This window comes from Cryptotermes secundus, unplaced genomic scaffold, assembly GCF_002891405.2.
Source record: "Cryptotermes secundus unplaced genomic scaffold, Csec_1.0 scaffold483, whole genome shotgun sequence".
Classification (NCBI taxonomy): Eukaryota; Metazoa; Arthropoda; class Insecta; order Blattodea; family Kalotermitidae; genus Cryptotermes; species Cryptotermes secundus.
Window position 1 is genome coordinate 307,082 of NW_019744115.1, and position 24,771 is coordinate 331,852.

The 24,771-nt window shown below is 39.2% G+C and overlaps 2 protein-coding genes across 8 annotated transcripts in view; one reads left to right on the forward strand and one right to left on the reverse strand.

The window, feature by feature from the left end:
* Positions 1–1,134: 1,134 nt before the first annotated feature.
* LOC111874477 (protein FAM177A1) overlaps positions 1,135–24,771 on the reverse strand; it is a 47,535-nt gene continuing 23,898 nt past the window's right edge. The window contains exons 1-4 of one of the 3 annotated variants that reach the window (XM_023870009.2): positions 8,629–8,880; positions 7,987–8,145; positions 6,999–7,163; positions 1,135–4,009 (exon numbers count right to left, since the gene is read on the reverse strand). In XM_023870009.2, the coding sequence (XP_023725777.2) occupies positions 3,851–4,009; positions 6,999–7,163; positions 7,987–8,145; positions 8,629–8,796 (651 nt within the window). In that variant the 5' untranslated portion in view covers positions 8,797–8,880 and the 3' untranslated portion in view covers positions 1,135–3,850. Of the gene's footprint in view, positions 4,010–6,998; positions 7,164–7,986; positions 8,146–8,234; positions 8,319–8,628; positions 8,881–24,771 lie in introns of those variants that run through there. The other 2 variants (XM_023870011.2, XM_023870010.2) reach the window with 2 other exon arrangements.
* Positions 8,960–24,771, forward strand: part of LOC111874476 (inositol-tetrakisphosphate 1-kinase) — a 32,351-nt gene continuing 16,539 nt past the window's right edge. Inside the window, exons 1-8 of one of the 5 annotated variants that reach the window (XM_023870004.2) lie at positions 8,960–9,010; positions 9,769–9,938; positions 14,827–14,851; positions 15,042–15,140; positions 15,223–15,367; positions 19,145–19,237; positions 21,769–21,812; positions 22,203–22,362. In XM_023870004.2, the coding sequence (XP_023725772.1) occupies positions 9,844–9,938; positions 14,827–14,851; positions 15,042–15,140; positions 15,223–15,367; positions 19,145–19,237; positions 21,769–21,812; positions 22,203–22,362 (661 nt within the window). In that variant the 5' untranslated portion in view covers positions 8,960–9,010; positions 9,769–9,843. Of the gene's footprint in view, positions 9,939–14,826; positions 14,852–15,041; positions 15,141–15,222; positions 15,368–19,144; positions 19,238–21,768; positions 21,813–22,202; positions 22,363–24,771 lie in introns of all 5 variants that reach the window. The other 4 variants (XM_023870002.2, XM_023870003.2, XM_023870007.2 and 1 more) reach the window with 4 other exon arrangements.

The window sequence follows — 24,771 nt, forward strand, 5'->3', positions numbered from 1 at the left end:
TTTCGCTAGGATCTGCTCGCACAGCCACAAAGTTAATCAAATTTCGCCCGTATAAAGTAACAGTTGTGCATGAGCTGAAAGAACCAGATCATGCAGCAAGAATTCGTTTTTGCAACTGGCTGCTGCAAAATGTACACGATGGAATAGTGGATCCTCAGCTTCTATTCATGACTGATGAAGCGTGGTTCCACGTTGGTGGCCACGTCAATGCACAAAACGTAAGAATATGGAGCAATGAAAATCCTCACGCTATACAGCAAGTGCCATTACATAGTGAAAAGGTGGGTGTGTGGTGTGCTGTAAGCCCGCGGCGAATCATTGGCCCCATATTTTTCCACGATACCGTGAACTCTGATCGGTACATTAATGACATACTGAATCCCTTCTTCGATCAGTTGAATGCCGAAGAAAGACAATACGGGTATTTTCAGCAGGACAACGCTACAGCACATACGGCTAATGCATCCATGGTCGCAATACAGGAAGTGTTTGAAGACAGAATTGTCAGTAGAGGACTGTGGCCTCCCAGATCCCCAGATCTCAGTATTTCTGATTATTATCTTTGGGGCAACCTGAAGCAAAAAGTCTACAAAAATAATCCCCGCAGCATTGATAGTCTTCAAAATGAAATTACACGCGTAATTCATTCAATTACCGTCGACGAACTGCAGAGAGTGTCGCGTAATTTATTTGTGAGATGCGCGGCATGTTTGCAAGCAGAAGGAGGTCACTTTCAGCACCTGTTATAAACCACGGTAAGTTATCTTTTTACTGTATTCTTATAAATGTGTGCATGTAGAGCAACTGATGGACGGAGACTCAGCGACACCACTACACTCACGCTATCGGGGAACGGCACTGCAGTCGCGGGGAGGAGTTGCATCCGTTCTGCGGTGGTATGACTCACGGCAAATTGCAGCCGCGGCGCGCACTTGATTGTACACACTGTATGTAAAAGACAAAGAGACAAAAAACCACGACTTTTCAGAGACTGGATGTGTCTCCGTCTTCAGGTGGATAGGAAAGGATAAACCTACTCAGTTGGGCCCCTTAGAAAGAGCTAGAGCTGGCCACTTCGAGATGTCTTAATCCCCAGTGAAAGAAACATAATTAATACGACCTTGGTTCCACCTGAAAAGGTTTTCTTACCACCTCTTCATATTAAATTAGGGCTCATGAAGCAGAGTGTAAAATCACTGCCAATAGATGGAGAATGTTTCACATATTTGTGTTCCAAGTTCCCAAAACTGTCTGAAGCCAAGTTGAAAGAGGGAGTTTTTACTGGTCCCGATATACGAAAACTGTTAACCGATCCCCTTTTCAGAAACAATGGGAGAAAAAGAAAAAGCATGGGACTCCTTCAAAGATGTAGTGCACAAGTTTTTGGGGAACACTAAAAACCCTCTCTACAAAACCAATGTACAACGCATGTTGGCTGCAGATGAAGCTCAAGGTTCCAAGATGAGCTTAAAAGTTCATTTCTTACACTCCCATGTCGACTATTTTCCCAAAAACTTAGGAGCCTATAGTGAAGAGCAGGGTGAACGATTTCATCAGGATGTCCGTGATATCGAAAGATGCTACCAAGGAAGATGGAATGCGAATATGCTAGCTGACTACTGCTGGATGATCAAGCGGGAAACAGAAAATGGAAAGCGAAAGCATGTTCAGAGGAGCATCAAAGAGAAGAAGAAAAGGTTTCACAGGCAAAAAGACTGAACACACAATGTTAAACATATCATGAATCATGTTTAATTATGAGAAATAATATGTTTAGTTCAATGTAATAAAATAGTGATTTTTTTCATCGCTGTTAGGATTTTTTATTGTAAACCCCTATTATTTTCCAAAAAACCGTACGTGATAGGGGGAATTGAGGTCATTTTTGGATTCATCATCCTAGAAAACAAAGTTTACCAAAAATATTCCATGCAGCTGAAAAAAAAATATTTTTGCAGACCTGTGTAACTTAAAGCAGTGTAGATAAGTCCATTTCTTTTGTGTTCATAAAAGATGTACATATCTAGTCACTCATGGGAGATCTTATGTAGCCGTGTTCACCTATTCCTACTTGACCCACAAGATACTGATGTTTGTTCAACACAGTTTTACTTAGTACACTGTTCTCAAGGAACCTAACCTCAACCCAGGATGAGGATTTACAGTTCAGTGTTTCTTATCTGGGAATCTGACGACTTTCTCAAGCAAATGTAGATGTAGGTTTCTCCAAGAGCAAAGGTGGAGAAATGCAAGTCAACATAGCAGGTGTCATTATAACCTGTCTTTCCTTATTAAAATAAGGAGAGTGGGCTAGAAAGTTGTCCATGCCTAAGGATTACACACTGAAAGTGAGCAGTAGGTATGGTGTTTACACTAACCATTTTCAGATGGAGATAATTGGTTCTGTTTACTGGGTTATTTTTATCACATCAGTATTTTGGGTCTGGAAATGCTTTGGTAATGAACTACAGCCATACAAAGGTGTTCACGCAAGAGTAGTATTAGAGCTTTGGTTACAGAAATAACATATGCCAGGGACACTTCTGAAGGAAACTGAAGTTGGGTCGGGTGATATGAATGGCTACATGGGTGTGCTCCACATGTCGCAGATCCCACTGGTGTGCCTCCAATTTTAAAGGCATATGGCATTTTATTTTTAAAAATTTTGGTGGGGGAGGTCCCCCATTTTGGATGGGGAATCCTACATATGCACACATGTCTGATGTTCCTACAGTTTCAAATGCATAGCACACCGTGCCGCAGCTTTGAAGGTTGGCACTGGTTTTTCAAAATTCTGCAGTTGGTGCTGATGTAAATACAGTAGCTGTTAGGTGTGATGTCACACAGTAGGAACAAAGCCTCAAGTGGAAATCTACATGGCAAGTAGGGGAAGATACTGTACAATGCCTCCATAAACTGTAATTTAATGGGTCATTTCCTCCTTCAGCAACCTAAGGACACCATGACATGGTAACAGGGGATTCAGTTAGCATGGTCTTGATAACGTAATGAAGAATAACATCTGTACCCATTATGGGAATCAAATCATGGTTATTCAGTCTGTAGCTAGTCACTTTAATGGCTATCAGGGCTCACAACTGGGGGGGAAACATGACCACAGAAATATGTTTTTTCACTGTGTATAGCAAGAACAGAATAAAATGGTGACACAATCTCATTTATCCATGGTTCTCTGTAACACTTTATTTAATACTGTTCTTGCAGTTCATTTGTCATTTAAATTACTTTGAAGTTTCATATAATGTAGAGTATCATACAAATTACATAACTTGTGGCTGCTACATATGCAATGACATTAAGCATACATATGCCGCTCTGACAGGATAATGGTATGGTACAATCCAGTATTCAGGTTCACTGCTCTGGGCCATGCCACTTGAAAAAGCTTATGGTTTCCTATGGCTACATGGAATTCTTCACTTCCCACACATACAAGTAACATAGGACCTTAAGTGTACAAAATTATGATTTCTATGATTAGCTTAAACCATGCAAAAATATACCTTCAGTCATGTTCATGTTTAGGTCTTCAGTGTGACACTACTGGAAATGTCAGATGAATATAATAATAGGTGTGTTTCAAAAGTTAATATGTACATTTGCTGAAAGCAGTATTAATAATTTATGTACAATGGTTCTACTGTATCATTATATTATTCATTTTTATTTGAAAAATCTGAAGCTATGTTTACAAAACAACCAGCTATGTATCACTTGGCGGAACTAACTCAAGAGTCTGTATAAATATTATATTCTGCAGAAATAAATTATATTAAGTTATTAATTTATTTAATTTAATTAATTTTAAATATGAGGCTAAGACAGAAACTTAAAATCTGTTTTCATCCACATTTGAATCTCTCTGTGCAGTGGGGTGTGTTGTGTCATTCTCCTGGGCTGGTGGAACCTGAATTGGATCTTCAGATTCTGCTGGTGTACCTGTCCAGCCACCCATTTCCAATTCCTTCTTCTTTTGCCTTTCTTCTTCCTGCAAATAAATGACAACATAAAAACTGACAACTAGCAACCTGACCACAACTGTCAAATATCCAAACTAAGAATGTGAAGGTTCATCATCACCAGCACTAAAGTTTGTCACCGAGTCTCATCCTGAGCCAGTTTCATTCTATCAACATTACTAAATAGAGGGGCACGCTGTATTGTAGTTGGTTGAGACACTATGCTACAAGTCGGAAGGTTACAGGTTCGATTCCCTATGAGATCACTGAATTTTTCAACTGACCTAATTCTTCAAGCTGCACTACGGCCCTGGGGGTTGACTCAGCCTCTAACAAAATGAGTACCAGGAATCTTCCTGGGGGTAAGTGGGGGCCAGTGCATAATACTGACATCATCACCACCATCTATGAACCAACTGTCTAGAAAATGTGGCAGCCTCAACGTCCCACAAACCTATGGGCCTCCATGGCCTGCCACAGGGATAGCTTTACTTTTTTTTTTTTTTTTTACTGAATATATTTCCTTACAATACTGTCACGTGTTGGGTGTATAACACGACAAATAACTTCATGCCATATTTGATATAGCGAATTTTATTCCACATTCGCTCTTACAACCACACAATTTACAAGCTCAACATTACTGCCATCGGCAGTATCACAAATACTAGACTGCAACTAACTGCTGGCTAACTCAGGACTAGAGAACTCGAGAACTGAGAACTGAGAACCAACTCATAGGCTTTACTTCTTTTGGCTTATTTTGGACTTCACCCATCGTCCGGTATATAAAAAAGACAAAAAACCACAACGTTTCGAAGACTGGATCTGTCTCCGTCTTCAGGTGTATAGGGAAGGTTTAACCTACTCAGTTGGGCCCCTTAGAAAGAGCTAGCCTCAATCACTGGACAAACCTTGATCTGTAGAAGCAACCTATGAACAGCCGACAACCGGTTCCGTCAGTGGGAGGAAAGAATAAAATCGCAGTAAAAACATGATAGAAAATTTGTGCCAAACATGCACTTGTCAACAATGTAAAGAAACAGAAGTATGGGTTATATTCCATGAATTCAGTTAAAAACGAAAGTAAAAACTGGATAAAGCATGCCTGATTTGCATGGATAAAGAATCGTGCCACCATGGCGACTTCCGGGAATCAGACTAATCCCCGGAAGAAAACTNTAGGCTTGCTCGGAACTCTCTGTAAAGAGCCTTCGCTGTTCCTTATGTAGCCTCGTTCCGGACAACACAGGAAACAGCCACGTAATAGGCACCATTGTTGTTTGGCCCCGTGTTGCTAGCAACGCTGTCGGGAGTTGTCTCTCGCAACCACTGTTTACCCGCATTGCATAGCGACCAGCGTGCTGGAATTCGGCTCGCTTCGGCTCCGCTCGGCGCGTCAGCTCCCGGGGGTGGGGGGTGGGGCGTCCAGCTAGTGCGACACGCCATAATACAATCAAATTTATAGTACTATTTCTACATCACAATCTTGGCTTTCCAAATGGTCTATTCAGAAGTGATTTTGCTATAATTATGACTTTGTTATTCCTCTTCAAACTAGTATCCAGCACATCAGAGCTTCTTAATTACCTTACTGGCAATACAAGGTAAGGTAAAGCTATTCCTGTAACAGGCTGTGGAAGCCCATTGAGTTGTGAGATGTCGAGGCTCCCAAATTTTCTAGGCTATCAGTTCACAGATGGCAATGAGGTTGTCAGCCTTATGCACTGACCAGTTCTTACCCCCAGGAAGATTCCTGGTACTCGTTTCTGTTAGAGGCAGAGTTGACTAAAGTGCTTTATAGTGTGTTTTCACAATTCCTTGCTACCTGTGTTAACCTTATGTATTAATCAACTTGTACTCTTCGCCAAGTATAATTATAACGATCAAGTCAAGGAGGGCGAGATACGCAAGGCATGTAGCAGGCAAAGGTGAGAAGATGAATGCCTATAGAATTTTGGTGGGAAAGCCAGATGGAAAGAGACCAGTAGGAAGACCTATACGTTGGTAGAAGGATAACTTCAAGATGGGTCTTAAGGATACAGACCAGTGGAGCGCTCTTGTGAACATGGTAATGAACCTTCAAACTCCATTAGTTTTGGGACGTTCGAGAAGCTGCACAACTGGCGGCTTCTCAAGAAGGGTACAGGTCCATGAAATTAATCATCAACTTTTGAAATAACATCACTTAATATTCTTTGTTGAACACAAATTTACTACTTTAAGTCACGTTATTGATCAGATATGCATTATGCAACATATTCTTGGGAACTGGAATAGCGTAGTCAGTATAGCGATTGGCTAGGAGCTAGAGTTCGAGTCCCAGTTGGGTCCAGAATTTTCTTTTTCTTCACATCGTTCAGCCTGGCTCTGGGGTCCACCCAACCTCCTATCCAATGGGTACTGGAGGTAAAGCGGCAGGGGCGTGAAGCTGACCACTCACCTCCAGCTAGTGCCAAGTGGAACTATACATCCACTACCCCATATACCTTCATGGTGTAGTGCTTAATTAGTTAAGCACAGGAACATATTTACCTTTACAACATATTCTTAAACATCAGTACTAAACCTACGATTTCAGGTCATGCAAAAGTGAAGAAAATAAAAAATTACGAGGAATTCCGAGAAGAACCTATAATGTCTACTTCTGTACTACACAGGTTTGCATGTTTACAACTCTTGTGTTAATGTTACTCTGTATTTAAGTAATGTAAGTTTACAATATGAGAGATAATAAGGTCCACTTTATTTAAGGCCATAAATGGATAAAAAGGCTATATGTAAGCTTAAAAATAAATAAAAGACGAGAAAGAACACTGCTGAGAATTTTGAATACTGCATTGTGGAGTGCATCTTTTTCAGTGTTCAATTTCTTTCTGGAAAAAAACAGTTCAATCTACCTCGTCTTCTTCCAAATTTCTTTCATAGCACTGTACTCCTAGTATGTCTGTAATGTACTTATTCTTATAAAATAAGAAATGTAAGCTGAAAAATAAAAAAACTAGTCTAGGACCTTACTTCAGCCATTATGCTGTTGTATTCATCTATCTCATATTGGTACTTTGGAGTGGTGATTCCAAGAATGCTTGCAAGGTGTTCACCCATGTAATCACAAACTTGCAATGACTTTCTACCAACATTTACTGTGTGATACCAAATCCAGGGTCCCCATGGAAGCATACTCTGAAATGAACATGTAACACAAGTCAGCAATCAGTGAAAATCAAAACCAGGTTAACTTCTGTTAGGTACTCAGTATTGTCTGTCTGATGTCCCTATTTAAACATCCCTTTCCAGGATTTTTCAGTTTATGGGAGGGAGACATGCAAATAGGGATGAATAACTGAAAATATGAGAGGGAGAGACTCCACTAACCTCTTAAAGGAGTAGTTTTAAGTAGTAATGTTCTTAATGTCACCACCGTGGATAGATGTATTCTTATATTTGGCGAGAGGGATAGAATGGCAGAATGTCAAGATTGATAATCTTCTTGACAAGGACTACATAATACTGACCCATACTTCACTACTATTTCCTTGGTAGTGAGAAGGTTCATTTTGTTCCTGGTAATGGCTTGGGATTTCTTTACTTTAATGCTGATCTTACCTTCATGCAGTATGCCAGTTTTAGCAAATTATATTCTGGCAAATGACAGTACAACCATTTCTCTGTCAGGAAATTTCTGCCTAATTCAACAAGGCATAGTGATATATAACCATTACACTTTGTGTGGAGAAAATGCTGTGGTTTTTCGGTTTAATTATCTGAATTAATGTTTTTAATGGGTTTATTTCATGAACAGTCACTACACTAAGGGAACCAGCTACAAATCCATCATTTAATCGGCAAATCTTAGCAATGACCTGCTGTTTCATTACTACAACAAGGGGATTCCATTAGTGATTCCCTGATTTGCATTTGATTATGTACATTTAAGAATTTGAAATTCAGTCATGCACTCGTCCTTCTGGGGTAAAATAAGTAGCTGAGCTAGGCACAAGATTACCGGTTGTACTTCTGCAGTTACTAGAGCAGGTATATCTGGTTCATCTTCATCAGAACTATATTCTTCCAATGTTCCATCACTGAAGTGTAGTATTCTTCTAGGAACCTTCTCCTGTCTTACGGTGATCTTGCATGTTTTATCTTCTGTTTCGTTAGTTGCCTAAAAATAAAACATAATGCCTAGTCACAAGAGCCAAAGGGCATAACCTATAACTGTCATACAAATTCTTTACCATGGTGCAAGCTTACGTGCGTTTTGGGCAAATGCTCCGACTCTGCATCGAAAATGCAGTCACCGAATTCCATTTTAATAACTGGCGTCACGATAAGTTTTTAACTCGGCAAAATGTACTACAAACCGTGTCACCTGTCACGATCGTACTGCAAAATCACCTAGTCTAACTAGTCTAACTCAACAAAATGAAATAACGAAGGAAGTAAAAGCAGTATAATATGTACAATCTCTGTTATCTACTTCAGATACCACAACAATCGGAAAGTTAACAACCTGCGGTTGATACGCAACGTTATTACACATGTATCTCTCTGGGGGTGTGGTGGAAGCGTGACATTATGAATGACGTATTTTAACAATTACCCGTAAAACTGAATTATAGGTATGTGAAAGTATTTGTATACGTACTTGTATTATTGTGAACTTTCGAATTAAATTTGTCATATGTGTGCACAATATTTTCATCGATACGTTTATGATGTAAACAGCAAAGCTAAAAACCAGAAACAAAGATTTGTAGGAGTAAACCCGTTTGTCACGAGATGCCAAATACCATGCATAATTTGGTTTTATCATCGTTATGATTTCATATTATTTTTAATTTTTTATTCATCTCATATATTTTGCTAAAATGCCGAAGAAATTATGTTCAACATCGCAAAATGTATTAGCGTAGTGCTTCTTGCAAACAGCTTAACTTTATGAGCGAAGTGCGGAATGAGAGGGACTTTCGTTTTGCATGTGGTTGCTGTTGGTTTACTCTTCGTAGCGTCGGGCACCAACACGTGTGGTGTGTACGTTTAAAGTAGTGATCGTCATTATTATGATCGGTTATGATATTTCTAGATGAGTGTACCATAACTTAGTTACGTTGCATCTTGAAAAATGGTCCAGCTTGAGCGTGAAGAGTCTGTAAATGATAAGGGTTATGTCTGTCATCAATTTCTTAAGAAATAAGGTCAACATTTTCAGTAGTGAATTGCCCATTTTTACGTAATTTGTGTTTATATTGTGGTAGGACGAATTTTTATTTATATGGCAGTGAGTTTGCGAAAATAAGGTTATAGAAGAGTTGTCACGCCTCACATGACAGCGCATTTAGCACAGATTACCCGTTATTGTTTACTCGCATAGACTTGAAAGATGACTCATTGTGTAATTAACTGCAGATAAACCAGCGACTCAGATGAGCTTCACCGTACACGGGCGTAAATTCAAATGTGAGTTGAATCAGGTAGACAGAGCCTTGAAGCGTAGCTACAAATTATAACCACGAAAAGTTTAATGTAGAATACTCTCCGTTCCATTGTGATCATACGAATGAAGTGCAGAATATAAATATCGCAAAACTAGTTCATTCACGTGAGTATGTACACGAAAGTAAAAGGCCTCTCACTTTGTCAGGTTTCCTTGAAGATGGGAAATATAGTCACATTCTACGAATTTTGAAGTGTGAAGTTTGAAATCAGATGTTCAGTACAACGTAAATAGAACCCAGGAGCACAGCGTGGCAGCCAGCATTGGTGAAGTTTTTCTGTTATCTTGTAGGCTAAGCCTAGTTAGTGGCCTACGGATAAGTACAGCAGTCAGACAAGTAAAAAGTACCACAAGAAGAATTAAAAAATGACAGAAAGCAAGCCATCCAGAGTGATTGGTTATTGGATGTCTGAAAAGAAGAGCCAAAAACTTAATTGGACAGAATTTGGAAGTGTATGCAGGTAAGTTTCCGAAGATAACTGTTACAGTGTAATGTTGCATGACTGTAGATGTTTTTAGAGTTTGAACCTTTTAGAATATTTAATATATTAATTAAATATAACTGTTGCGTTGATGCCATTTGTGCGGAAATCATCACACAAGATGGCGAAAAAAATTGTTTTGGAGAATTAATATGCAGATTGTGAGGTGGATCATCCAGCAGTTTGCAAAGTTACACAGAACAGAATGTGACGTGCAATGTACTGTTTTGTGGTGGAGGTGAAGAAATCCATGGTACACACACATGTAAAGTGACTGTTGACTTATGCCCCTTTGACTTAAGCATTACTTCTCTTGAATTTATTTATTTGTATATGGTTTCTTTAGTGATATAGTGGATACCTAATGCTGCACAGAAATTATCTGTTGATTTGGCGGGAGGGACGTATGTTACAGGCATCCACTCAAACAGCATGGTTTTGATTTGTGGTATAGACAACAGGTAAACAGCCTGTGCACATTACAGTTTCTTTTCACTGTTGTCCCAGTAAATTTTCGGACGGTTGCTGTGAAGTAAATGTATGTGCTATGTGCTCCTTGAGCATAATTTCAAGTTTGAGCTACTGTGTTGAATATTGTCAGTTGTGTTACTTATTATCTAAATGACAAGCTAGTGTTATATGTTGAAGCAAATGTACATATGAAGAGTAAGGAGAAGATTCTGAAGTAGATTTCTGGAAAGGAATTTCAACACATGAATATGAACATTTTGTGAAGGTGAAAGGAGTCAATGTGTACGAGTAGGAACCATTTCCAGAGTCTGATGTGGTCAGAGTGGGTTTTATTTATAATCAGTTGGCCCTCAGGCTCTGTGGTCTAGTGGTCAGAGTTCCTGGCTACAGATCCAGAGGTCCCGGGTTCGATTCCTGTCGCTACCAGATTTTCTGAGACATAATGGGTCTGAAATGGGGTCCACTCAGCCTTGTGAGGATAATTGAGGAGCTATTTCAAGGAAATAGTGGCTCCTGTGTAGAAAACCGAAATTAACGGCCATGGGGCTTCGTTACACTGACCATGCGACACCCTCTATCCGTAAAAGTTGGCACTAACTTTGCCAACAAGCAGCGGTCACTCGGTTGGTATAGTTTGCTTGCAGACTACAGGCCACGGAGCTGTTGTTGGTCCCCCCCCCCTGTGGGCTTGTTGATGGTGCTGCAGATCAGAACACATTTGGAAAGACTGGATGTCAGTAGCTTCTCTCTCTTCTGTGGAACTGGCCAAACGATATGCAGCAGGCTTTCAAGTAACTTTCCTGTATATAACTCAAATAGTGGAATGATTAATGAGTTGGAAAGGATGTGGAGAGAAGCAGTCATAGTCTAATTTGAGGCAGTATCCCAATATTTGCTATAAGGGATGAAGAAAACCATGAAAAGCTTCAGATTCTACTGGGCATTGCTTGTATGATATAGTTACTCACACTAAACCACTGTAGGTCGCAGTGCAAGGGCCGAGAAGGCCTACCCCTCATACATTCACACACTGTTTGCAACAGATATCTGCATTATGAAATCTGAAACCAATATTTTTCTCATATATGAGCATATTTTTTGTGTGTGTCCAACACTTCATTACGTGATAGTTAGCAGGATTGGCTAGTTTTATTTAGGTAGTTGAGTGTACTTTAGATTAATTCAGTTTACTTCATGTGTTTGTTGTGTGTACTAATTATGACCGAAACATACGTTAGGAGAAGTTTGGCAGTAAATGACATCAGTGGGGGTGTGCTAAAGAAGTTCCAAATATGTGCTCACTGTGTTACAGAGTTACATCAAATTATTTTAGGAGCTTCCAGTTTCAAAATATGATGTAGTGACCTTCTAAACACAAAACGTATGTGATTATGCTCAGTGACTTCTCAGTGTTGATTTTATATTTACAAATTATGAACATTGGCAGCTGTGTTTTAGGTACCCAGTGATTTGAAGTCAAGTTTCATTTTAAGGTGATTATTTAATGATTTGTGAGCAATATTAACTCAGCTCACAACCTTCAGGTGTCACTGAAATTTGGTAAGTTTATAGAGCCTGTACAAATGAGTGACGATGTCAAATTTTAGGCCTCTATGCCTTGTTTGCAACAGTAATTAAAAATTAAAACAGATTGTATTTTTTGGCATGACATAGCTTGTAAAATTTTGTAACTGAGGATGTAATTGAACTGGAAACTGTATTTTGTACGTGTAAGATTCTAGGTCACCAAGTATAGTATAGGCCCAATGGAAACATTGTGTTGTTCTTGTTCCACCTAGTAATAACATATATTCTTGTTTGATCAGTTACATTTGAAAACTGTTCACCAAATTTAAAAATGTGAATGTGACCAGTGAGTAATTAGTTTGTTATGTATAATTGCTTTCACTTAAAAGCTGTCCAAAGAATGAACCTTAATCTCATTTTCATCAAATGATTGTTTTGACCAATAGTATACATTATTTAAAGCTGTATAGCCAGTGGAAGAAAGTTTTATATTGACCAGTAAGGGATTAATTTGTAGTATTAGTGTATAGTCCATGTTAAGTGGTTTTCTTGTCCCCATGCCGTGATACATCTCAGGTTACAAATGGAGTAATTGGCTCCCAGATGTGGATGGCAGCTGGAAATATACTGAACTGCAGACTGCCTTTGCTGCTACTTCATATAATGTCCATCTCATGCAGCTAATTTAGTCAGTGTCTTGACCACATACAACACCAAATGACATTTATTATTTCTCTGATGTCTCAGCTTCTTTTGACATTGAGAAAATATCATTAATCTGTTGCCATGAGGCAGTCTGTAATGTGACAACAGTGGCATAGTTTCTTGCAACATCACATGGCAGTGAACATTGTGACTGTGCGGCAGGTACTGTGAAGCAGTTTACGACACTGCTTGTTCACAGCATCATATAACTCCCAGATCATGACACCAAGATGGTTTTGATTGGTGTTCTGTCAGGATCTCCAGTAGTTTTGTGTGTGTGTGTGTGTGTGTGTGTATGTGTATGTATGCCAGGCGCATACCACCATAAATGATTATGAGGAGAGAAAAAGGTTAGCATTGTTATGGCGGTATCGACAGGATATCAGGAACACAGATACTGCATTGTGCCATCACCGTTAATGGTATTGGTACCGTGGTTGAAACTTAGGTGTTTTATGTGGGATTGGTTGGGGCACTATGCTACCAGCTGGAAGGTCATGGAATCGAGTCCCGATGAGGTGGACTTTTTTCAGTTGACCCAAACATTTCAGCTACACTATGGTTCTGGGGTTGACTCAGCCTCTAATAGAAATGAGTACCAGGAATCTTGCTGCGGGGAGGTGGGTAAAGGGCGGCTGGCAAATTGATTGTCTAGAAGATGTGAGAGCCTCAACTTCTTGCAATACTATGGGCTTTCACGGCCTGTTACAGGGATAACTTTACCGTTAGAACTGAAGGATGTGTTTTGTGTGTTAATGAATACTCTAATGAGATCAGCAGCTTCACTTATCTTGCCTTCAAAGTCCATTGTTTTTGTAGTGAAGAGGGCTGATACCATCACAAAGGTTGATTTGGAATCATCTACTGCTTGGACCTATATGATGCAAACACTTGTTCCTTGGGAACAGATTATTCCATATTTAGCAGATGAGATTTGCTGGACATTATTTTTATCTATGTATTCTTGGTTTATAATTAGATTTTCAGTTAATCACACTCTTTAGCTTTGAATGAATTGAAAAAGGGGTATGGAATGAAATGTATGTAACCTAATTTAAGGTATTGTTATGGCACTTGTTTTGAGGGACTGATGAAAACTTCAAAAAAGCTTGGTCATTGTAGCTGGTCTTTTAGTTGATATTTGAATATGGGCCCAATATGAAACAGAAGTGCTGACCACACAGCTACAATGTGTAGCCTACCACATGTTTAAAATTTACTCCAAACTTCTATGTTATACCATCACAGTATTGCTTTGGTACTTACTCTAGACCTACATGTAGTTATCATAATTACACTAGCAGTTATTGTACTTTTATCTATTATGATCATTGCATTTACAGTTAATTATTGTTTTGTGTTTCAGCTTCTTTGGAGAGGGGGGGGGGAGCAGGTATGGGTTTCATAAAATGTTTGTAAATTCTTGAGTAGCTGAGTGACTCTTAGCTTCTCATGAAGGGCTCGGCTCCATGTAGTTATGTGTTTAGTATGATTTTCATAGAAAAATGTTTTCATTCTGGGAATTTTTGAGCCAAAATTTTTTATTAATTCAAGATCAATAGTCAGACTTGGTGACCTTGAAACAGACATCTCTTAAATATAGGCGCGTGATATGTTGTTGGAAATGTAATTTTGGTAGCTTTCAGGTGGGCCTAAGATAAGTTTTATAGCTCACTCAAGGCCAATTTTTACAAGCCATGTCATGCCCCAAAGTACCATGTCTTTGTAATTTTTAATTCTACTGCAGAAAAAGAGCTAAAGTTTTTTAATTTTCCCTCATTTCTGTGGCGTCTACAAGCTCAGCAAATTTGATTCAAATCTTAAGGGACAGGTTAAAAATTAAACTTTTGGGTGCTGATGTGACTTGGAATTACTCATGTGAACTGATATCTAGACTTGTCCACTGTGCAGGAATCAGTACTGTAACTGCGGTTAGAAAATGCAGTAATGCTAACTGCATAACGTACTGTAATTGTGATTGCTAATATGAAACATTGTATGGAATTACCAGTGTGTGAGGTCCCTTTGATAATATGTTCTTTACTAATTTATTTCACATTTTATAGACGTGCATGTGTGAATTTAAAGAATGACTGTTACTAGTTTTTTCTTTGTGTCCTATATCTGTAACCATGAGGTTAAGTGTGTATTTTCTTCTTTTCAGGAAATATGGATTTGATTTAGTTAAGGTAAATGAAACATGTTATGGTATACTCTCTTTATAGATCACATTTAAATCATCCAGTTATACTAAAGGAATATGATCATATTATAATACCAACATCATCATTATAAAAATATTATTGTAATCTTAAGTAATGCAGATTTGTAAGCTTTTGTGCTGCTTTCATGGTGTCTGATAATGTGTTTGGGTTACAGCTGGACTTGAATCAACCACTGGAAGGGCAGGGACCATTCACAGTGATTTTGCACAAGCTCACAGACATCATAGCCTTGACAAATCAAGGAGACCCCAAGGTGCTGATCAAGCTGTAATGTGTAGTGCAGTTCTGAGGAAGATTATGTGCAGGAATTGAGTGCCTATTTGTGTTCTTTACAGGCCCGTGTTATGATCTCCCATGTTGAGTCATACATTAATGATCATCCAGAAGTGGCTATTATTGATCCACTAGATAATGTCCGCAAATTGTTGGATCGCTACAGATATTACAGTATTATACACAACAGTGACCTTGAGAAAGCAGGTAAGCAAGGGAACTGTTGTAGCATTTTCATGTAGTGCTCAAGGTACTGGTGAATGTTGCTTTTACAGAACATTGTGGTCAAGCAATTAGCACTCCTGCTTCATACTGTTGTGTTACCTATGTAACGTTGCGTTTCTCTGGTAACCTACTTCTGGGAAACCAGTTATCACATGTCTCCTAGGTATCGCAACAAATAACTTCCACGTAGGTCTCAGATTCCATGAATATTTATTGAACACACTCTTTTACACTCTCAAGTACAATTATTATCACATCCAGTGTCACAATTGTTCTTGCGCCATTAATCTCGGTGTCATCTTACTGCACACGGTAAACTTTATCTATATCTATTCTCAGCAGCTGCTAGACTTCAACTCACTGTCTCGACTCCATTCACTCAGTCCAACTAACTGACTGACTCTTCAGAGCTGGACTATTATAACCTGGTTTTGGACGGGATAGAATGCACCATTGCCCAGGGTTCGATTTCGTGTGTTCTATGCTCGTTACTGCAGAAACACATTGTTTCCGCTCTTTCAATAAATCGTTGCCACAGTTATTCCTAGTCAACGGTCTGTTGGTATTCGCTTTGTCACTGTGGGAACTCAGCAGTTTCCATTGTTTTCGATGATCAGGAATGGATGACATATAACACGTTACATTGCTCCCTTCTAAAGGTTCATCCTGAACAGCCTAACAGTACTTCCCTGTTTTCATTTCCTAAGGTGTTCATCTTCCGAGCGCTAGTTCCGCCCCTCTTCTTCAAGGATGCTCATCCTGAGCAGCTCCTTGGTCCGGCATTCATTGGTCCCATCTTATCACATTCATCCTTCACTTTCTCACTCATTCGCTCTCACTGGGGAGGCCAGTGCTTCTCTATTACCGGTTCCTCCTCTGTGCACTCTTTCAAAAGATTTCTTTCATTTTGGAAGGGGTTGACGCCTTCAGAGTGTCCAGATTCTCTCCTTCTGCAATACTGTAAATCCGGACTGTTCTCTTCATGCTCTCTGACTCGAAAGCTTGTCCAAGAGCCTTGTGTAATGTCTTCATTTGTTCCTTAAATTCTCTGCTCCTTATCCCTTTGTTACCTTCTGGAGTGCTTGTCTCTTCTGGGATCTTGGTGCGACCTAGTCCCACCTTGGTTTCATGACAAGTTTCTGTTTGTACTGATCACTATGTCATCTGAAATGTCCATACTGTAACGTGTTTTGCCACTGGAGACGCCGTACGGATTGTTAATTGGTTTATTTAACAACCTACAAATCATAACTACAATCAGTTATAACACAGTTGCGGGTTTACACAATTTATAAACCCTACACAATAATCTGTTCACTCTGTCTTCAGTGGTCTTCACATATTTATAACGTGGGAGCTATCCAAGTCTCTCTGAATTACACACTCCCAAGATAACTGTTCTACGGCACACACAGAGTCTTGAAGTCACACGATACGTCTTCACTGGCTGACTTCTCAGTTATCACACACTGTCACATAAGATCTTCTAACCACGCGTTCGGGTTTTCTTTCCATGACTGACGCTATATTTCAACTGTCTTCGGCGACTGCTACACTTTAACCGACTCCGCCGGCTGCTATATTTCAACTGACTCCTCAGGCAGTGTAGTTCTCTTGTGAACCCTCAGCCAGACAACGGGAAAACGCCTTGCTTCCTTGTCGCCTAGTTGTCTGTTTACCAGTGCTGCGTCCTCCTAGCTTACAGAGCATCCACTCATGACACTATGGGCTTGACTCCTGCTGACTTAGTGTTCGGACGAGAACTCCAATTGCTCTGCGACCTGCTTTTTGGGGTACCTCCAGACAAGGAACTACCCACAACCGATTATGCAGCAGACTTGGTGGATCACCTACACGACATCCACAACACCCACCTAACATGCATACATCAAAAATTGTGCTGAATATTTACCGTGGAATTGAAGGTAGTAAACCGTATGATGTGTTGGGCTTTCTCCTGAACCAACACCATTGTATTGATTTTATTGGGCACACAGTTTACTGCCATTGAGAGAGATGAGTGCACATGCGTGTACAAATGGGCAGCAAGAAAGGAAGGAAAACTTCATAAGCTGGTGAACTTTCCACAACAGCCTCATAATTTTGTGTTTCAGATTCAGTGAGATTAAACCTCAAAACTAGGGAGTTTGTTTTCAGTGAGCCTCTATAACATGGGGTACATACAGATGTGTTTAGAAATATAACTGACATTTGTCCTTCAGTGATCTGAAGAAATCATCCTTTAATAACTGATATGTTTGATAATACCTGACACACACCACAGAATACAGTACATCATACCCATTTTATTTTGTAATCGTTTTAGTCGGTTTAATAACAATGGAACTTTTAATTATGTATAAATCAATTGATGAGATCAAGAACCATGATTTTAATGCATTTGAACATCAAAATCACATCAATTGCTACATGTTTCGGCTGGCCATCTTCAGGCAATTCTTCACTTTTTGAAACCATCACTCTGCACTACATCACAAGTCAATATATTTCAATGCTGTTGCACATTGTTGCTCACACTAAAATGTGTTTGTTTGAGAATAAAACTCTCTTGCCATTCTTTATTATTTTCTTTTTGTGTCTTTCATTCTTGTGGCCCCTTCGTATGTATGTTCTTACTAGTTGGGTATATGTCTCTCTTGTATAAAAGGGAGGGAGAACATGCATATGAAGGGGGCAGAAACATGGGCGTTGCAAAAGGACAATAATGTGAAAGGGAGAGAGAGTTGTGTTATCGAACAAACACATTCTATTGTTATATGCAACAGCATGAAAATATATTGACTTATGATTTAGTGCAGTGTAATGGTTTTCAAAAAGGGAACAGTTGCCTGAAGATGGCCAGGTAGGGCCAAAACAAGTATAAATTGATATGATTTAAATGTTATTTTAAATTGAAGAGAGATTGTGAACAATTTAAGTTGCATTAAAGATGGAGGTGGGTGAGTGAGTGATACTTCAATGCAACAGAATTCTGAAATATAATATTGTAAATGACAGTACTTTATCAACGAAATTGATGCATGGTAAGTATCACTGTATACTTTACAGCGCTGATCAGGTGCCTGTCAGCCCAGTTTGCACCATTTCCTTTAGTCTGTGATTTCACATGTTGAACCACTTTACTAAATTTCGAGAAGATGTGCATGAACGCATGTCACTAGGGGTCAGTGTACAGATTTTCTGCATGTGCACATTTGTATATTTTAATCTCCTAACATGACTCAGCCAGTATAGTGACAAACTATGGATTGGATGGCTGGGGTTTGATTCCTGGCAGGGCAAGAGACTTTTCTCCACAGAGTTCAGACCCGCTCTGGAGCCTACCCAGCCTTCTATCCAATGGGTACCAGGGGCTCTTTCCTTCTAGGTAAAGTAGACCACTCATGACAAATCTAGTGCCAAGGTCATGAATAGTGGAGCTGTACCTCCACTCCCCTGTATATTTTCAGGGTGTTGCTTAATTAATTAAGCATAGGGACAATTTTACCTTTACCATCAGTAATACTAACAATAAAATAAAGGAACTGAAAACATGGTCAAGGCCCAACAGAAGGGCTGTAGATCTATAGATAGACTAGAATAGAATCGAATGGATTCTCACCTCCCCTCAGTTCACTATACAGACTTGTGAACTGGAAATATGCATATTGCTGAGTGTTGTGGCAGCAGATTTTTTCAGTGCAGGTGATGAAACCAGAGATCAGCTGTGTGTGTTAAGTGTCCTGTTTCTTTTTTCAGATGTCTTTATGCCTTCATTTGTGGAATTAACATCAAGTGATTGCAAAGAAAACCTTAAAACTTTAAGGTTAGCTGGTGTGGACTTTCCATTTGGTGAGTTTTTTTCTCCCCTCCCCACGTTAATGAGGTTTTCTTATTTTAATCTTCTCATTGCTGTATTAGTACAAATTGTGATGGGTACTCCAGCAGTGAATTGTTATGCATGTCCTACTTGATGTGTCACATAGGATCACTGTTGTCACTAAAATGATATGTGAATATATTTTCTCTAAGGATTCCAAAATATCTTCATGTGAGAGAGGTTTCATGGACAGCATGTTGCAAGGAACAGGTTCCTGAGAAGGGACGTCTGATACCTTCATGTTACACTGTGATGAAGTATGTTATGACATGTAGAATGGAAGAGGCAATCATTTGTAGGAACTGGTGCTGTAATTGGTGACACAACAGTGGAACGTGTCATGCCACTCAGCACAACCAATGGAAATACTGCTGGGATTAGTGTTTTCTGCAGATCCATCACAACTGTCATGTTGTACTGTAACATAGCAGCTACAAGAAATGTTTTTTCTGTTTGGTCTGTCCCAAGGCTATATCAGAAGGACCAGCTGGGTAAGCCAGTCAGTCTGGAGACAGTCTTGGGACTGCAGAGTTAGAAGAGTAGGTTTGTGTGAGATGGCTGCCAGCCTGGGAGTAGAGGCTGGTCCACTGTTGGAAGATGTTTCCAAGCAGCGAAGAGAAGACCGTTTGTGTGATAGTGATTTGTACAGTGTAGTCATGAGTTATTTTAAGAGTCCAGTAGATCTAATTACCAGTCGAAACCCAATGTCTGGTCGCTCAGTGCATGACAATATTATATGTTGTCACAAGCCTATTTTCCAAATATTTTTGTAAGATAAGGCTTTTGGAGATAATGGAATTTGAAGTATCTGCCACAAAGACCTGTAATCTTCTGATTAGGACGGATGATGTACAAGACATAAGAAAGGATTAGAGAACAAATAAATGTAGATACTGAGCAGCGTTTACACAATAGAGGAGATAGTACGTATTATATGTATTATACATAGAATTCTGTAATGCATGATGAAAAGAAGGCATTTTGTAACTCACTGCTACCCAACTAATTGGAATGGAGCCTGAGAGTACGTATTATATGTATTATACGTAGAATTCTATAATTCATGATGAAAAGAAGGCATTTTGTAACTCACTGCTACCCAACTAATTGGAATGGAGCCTGAGGGTTAGTTCCACCAGCACGAAAACCTATTGACTGGGTGTCACTGCCATATGATTAGCCCTGTCACTTCATATTTTGGAGGTCTTGGATTCAAATCTTCATGTAGAGGATGGTTACCCTGTGCCATTTATTATTGTCAGTGCTCACTCAGTATAGTGATGGGCAGTGGTCTGGACGGCCAAGGTTTTATTCCTGGAAGGGATGAGATTTTTCCCAACTCCAAAGTATCTACACTAGCTCTGGAGGCCTGTCTAGCCTCTTATCAGATGGCTACCAGGGACTCTTTCCTTGGAAGTAAAGTGACCAGGAATTGAAGCTGACCACTCACTTCATCTAATGTTGAGGTCAAGAATGATGGAGTTATACCTTCACTCCCCCATATATCATGGTGTGGTGCTTAGTTAATTAAGCACAGGGACAGCTAAATCTTTATCTCCAGAAAAATTCTGGGATAGCTGTCTCCCTTCTTCCATTGTATCATTCTTATAGTTAAACTAGAATACAGTTCTGTGTAATTGTTACAATTAAAAGGGTAATTTTAATTAACAGAAGAATCCATTAGCTGAAGCCTGTGACTAGACCAACGTTCAGTTTAGGTCACATACTACCCAGTTGCATGTGATCCATTTTAATATTCTGACATCTTATTTTAGAGCAGTTATTTGCAATTTGTCACTTATGATAGATATCAGTTTCTTTTAATTGACTATTATGTCACTGAATGCCATTGCATCATTCTTTTCTTGCATTAACTATCTTGTGCCTGACAGCACACGCCATTTCACCCCGCATGAACGCTGGATGCCATTTCTGAGTTCTCATCACCTTGAACTGAACTGACTCATCCCTCAGGTTGGGTGACTCTGTTCATAAATTCCACACACTTTTGTTCAGGTGTACCACAGTAATGCTTAGAGAGCAGAAACAATATTTGTTGTCCTTTAGACATTATCTTACTTTCTTCCAGTTTAAATTACTGAGAGATAACATGTCAGTTTTCATAGACCAGTCAACTACTCACCTACCAAGAAATAAATGAATGGAAAATTTTCGAATTTGTCATGGTACGAAAGTGTTTTTCTGCATTGCCATTTGGTAATGTGGACTAATGGTTCTCAGCCTTTGTGAGACTGCAGCCTGCTAAATTCTTTTTTATAAGACGAGGGCCTGGTACTGCGCTGTGGCCCAGAGGTTGAGAAACACTGATGTAGACAACACAGGCAGGCAGTTGGCTTCTCACCGTCCAGTTTGTTGGTTGTTGCATCATATTATTCTTGAAGTGCTTCCTTTGTCTTTAGTGTCCTGTGTTTTTTTTTTGAACAAAATATGTGATATCCAAAACTTTCTAGCACACTTTAATGTGAAATTTCTTTTGTTGCAGTGTGCAAGCCTTCAGTTGCTCATGGATCCAGCAATGCCCACAAGGTATTAACAACATTTAACATCTAGTGACATTATGTACAAGTCTGTGATTGTCCTGATGCAGTGAAGTCTTCTCAGGCATTTTTCTATGACAGTACAGAGTGGTAATCTGATATGGACAATTGCTTAACTCTGCCAAGTGCTCTCCCGTTCACCTATTCTTAACTAATGAAAGCCGGGATCTGTTAGGTTTACATTCATGTATATGGCGAAATTTGTATCTGTTATCAGATCAGTCCCTTATGATGGAAACAGGAATAATCTGTGGAACATTGCAGGTCTACTCTGTATTGTTGTGGCTGATTGTCTGAAGATTTCATCATATTTTGTCACCATGAAAATGTCTGGTATTGTGTGTGATGTGGTTGTTAAAACATTTCACTTTTGTTACAGATGGCAGTAATATTTAATGAGAAAGGGGTGAAGGATTGCCGTCCGCCCTGTGTCGCACAGAGTTTCATCAATCATAATGCCATCTTATACAAAATATATCTGGTTGGAGATGAATATTTTGTTGTAGATAGGCCATCACTGAAGAACTTCTATCCAAGTGGTAAGAGTTCCACATATACTGTAAAGATAGTTTCTTAAGTTGAAATGCCTTGTAGTTGTTGCATCATTTTGGAAGCTATAAAATGTCTGCTGAAGACGTTCAGACCTGACTGAAAATTCATCATATTATCCATGAAGCCTGGTCAGTTTACAATTATTTTCAGTCTTATTTTTTAACACATGTTACTGAACTGACTGACTGTTGGGTTAGTTAGCTGTGTGAAGTGGGGTCTTCCTTGAAAAGTGTATAGATTTTCAGCTTATAAAAAAAATCCCTGCTTTTTAGTAATGTGAAGTCTTTCCATTGTTCAGCAAAACCCACAATTGTATTCTGTTCTGAAGCAGTTGAATCCGCAGGATATCAGCCCTAGGATAGACCTGTCTGCAGTCTTTGCTGCAGGCACCCAAATTTGTAGTGAACTCCACCCCAGAGTCAGCTCCACCAGAGCCTCTTTCAGGACAAGGAATGTCTTCCCAGACACCATCTGTAGAATGTATGGATGATGCAGCTTCCTCTCGAGCAGGCCTGGAAATGGTCACAAGACAATGTGCTCCGTATCCAGCAGTTTGCAATTAAGATGGCCATCACTCCGTATGGCTAGTATGTAGTGTGAAACATGTAGGTGAGAGTGTAGTGATGGCAGTACCCTCTTCATGCTGCTTGTACTCATTTCCTGAGTCTCGGTCAGTCTCCTCATCACATCTTTGTTAGCAGTCAAGTCTGTATGGAGAACTGGGTTTGAAGAGCAGTACAGTGTGTAGTTGGGATACATGGTGTAAGTTATATTAATTGCCAGAATCACTTCAGTTTCATTTGCTGATTCAGAGAAATTGTTTTCACTGCTTTGAATAGCATATGTCACAATTTCTGTCACTGTAATAACAACAGCTATGCCTGTAAAAAAAAGTTGGAATGATATGCAAGAGGATTTCCTTATTCTCCATGGATGAAGTTACAAGTACCACCAAATAAAGGCAGATTACCTGATAAATAGTTATAACTTTTTTTGAGTACCATATATCAGTGTTTTTCAACCTTATTTAATAGAGTACCCAAAGTACATAAACTTTGAAAGCATGGTGTTTTTTTTAATCACTGCAACACATTTGTTTAAACAGTTTAATTGGTTGTTTGGAACATATTACCTGTAGGCAGTAAACTTGCAGTCATACTTACAATTGTACGTAAAGGGTCATTCATTCATCTATAATCTATCAAGACGACAGGTCCGCAGCCTCTTCCAAAACAGTTCCTCCACTTGATGCGATCTAGAGCTTTCTCCTTCAAATGAAAATGTTCTCTTCTGTCCCCAAGGTCATCCAGCATCTTCTTACATCTTCTTCCTCGTCTTCTGGTCACTTCTATCTGCCCCTCTATCTTTCCTTCAATAACTTCTTTTAGAAGGAAGTTACCGCGTAAGATATGACCAATCCAATTAGCCTTCCGTTTTCTTATTTCGTGCTTCACACTTCTTGTCTCCCCTCTGTCTAGTCGCACTCTAACTTTCTGATCCATGTACAATTTACTAATCAATCTTCTTTCATGCCAATCGATACCTGTTTCCTTTATGATCTGCATTAATTTGGTCCAATTTACATGCTCAAATGCCTTCTGCCAGTCTATAAAGCAAGCACACGGTTCTTCATCTCTCTCCAAAGTTCGTTCTGCTATATTTCTCATCATCCCAATTGCATCCCTGGTTCCTTTTCCTCTTCTAAATCCAAACTGATCCTCTCCAAGTGTATCCTCTATTTTCCTTTCAATTCTTCTTTTAAGTATCTTTGCTATTATCTTTGCTGTATGTGCAATAAGGCTTATTGTGCGATGGTCGCTGCATTTTGTAGTTTTTGTCTTTTTCTTTAAGGCAATCATTGTCACTTCTGTAAAGTCCTTGGGCCACTCCCCAGTTTCATNGGGTACAAAAACAAAAATTCAGACATTTCAGTTGTGTTCATATCCCCCCACCAAGGACTTCTCTCATACCTCTTAAAGGTACACATCACTGGTTGAGACAGGGGACCTAGTAGCATTCCAGGTACAGGAATAATGAATTGTTAAAGGCATGAGACAGATAGTATATTGGATTATTATTATTATTGTTGTTGGAATATGTTTTCTCAGCTAATGAAAGGAAATATTCATTAAATGCACTTGCGATAGCTTGTGGATTGTTAGTGGACTTCCCTTCAATATTCAAACTTTGTACGTCTTCATTAACAGATTTCTTTCCTGATTCAACTTTCACAATATCCCAGGTGGTTTTAATTTTATTGTTTGATTTTAGAATTTGGCTGTTATAGTTATTCTGTTTGGCTTCTTTAATGACTTTTGACAAAATTTTACAGTACATTTTGTAGTGACTTTTTAGTCTTGGATCATTACTGTCCCTACTGGCCAAATATAGTATAG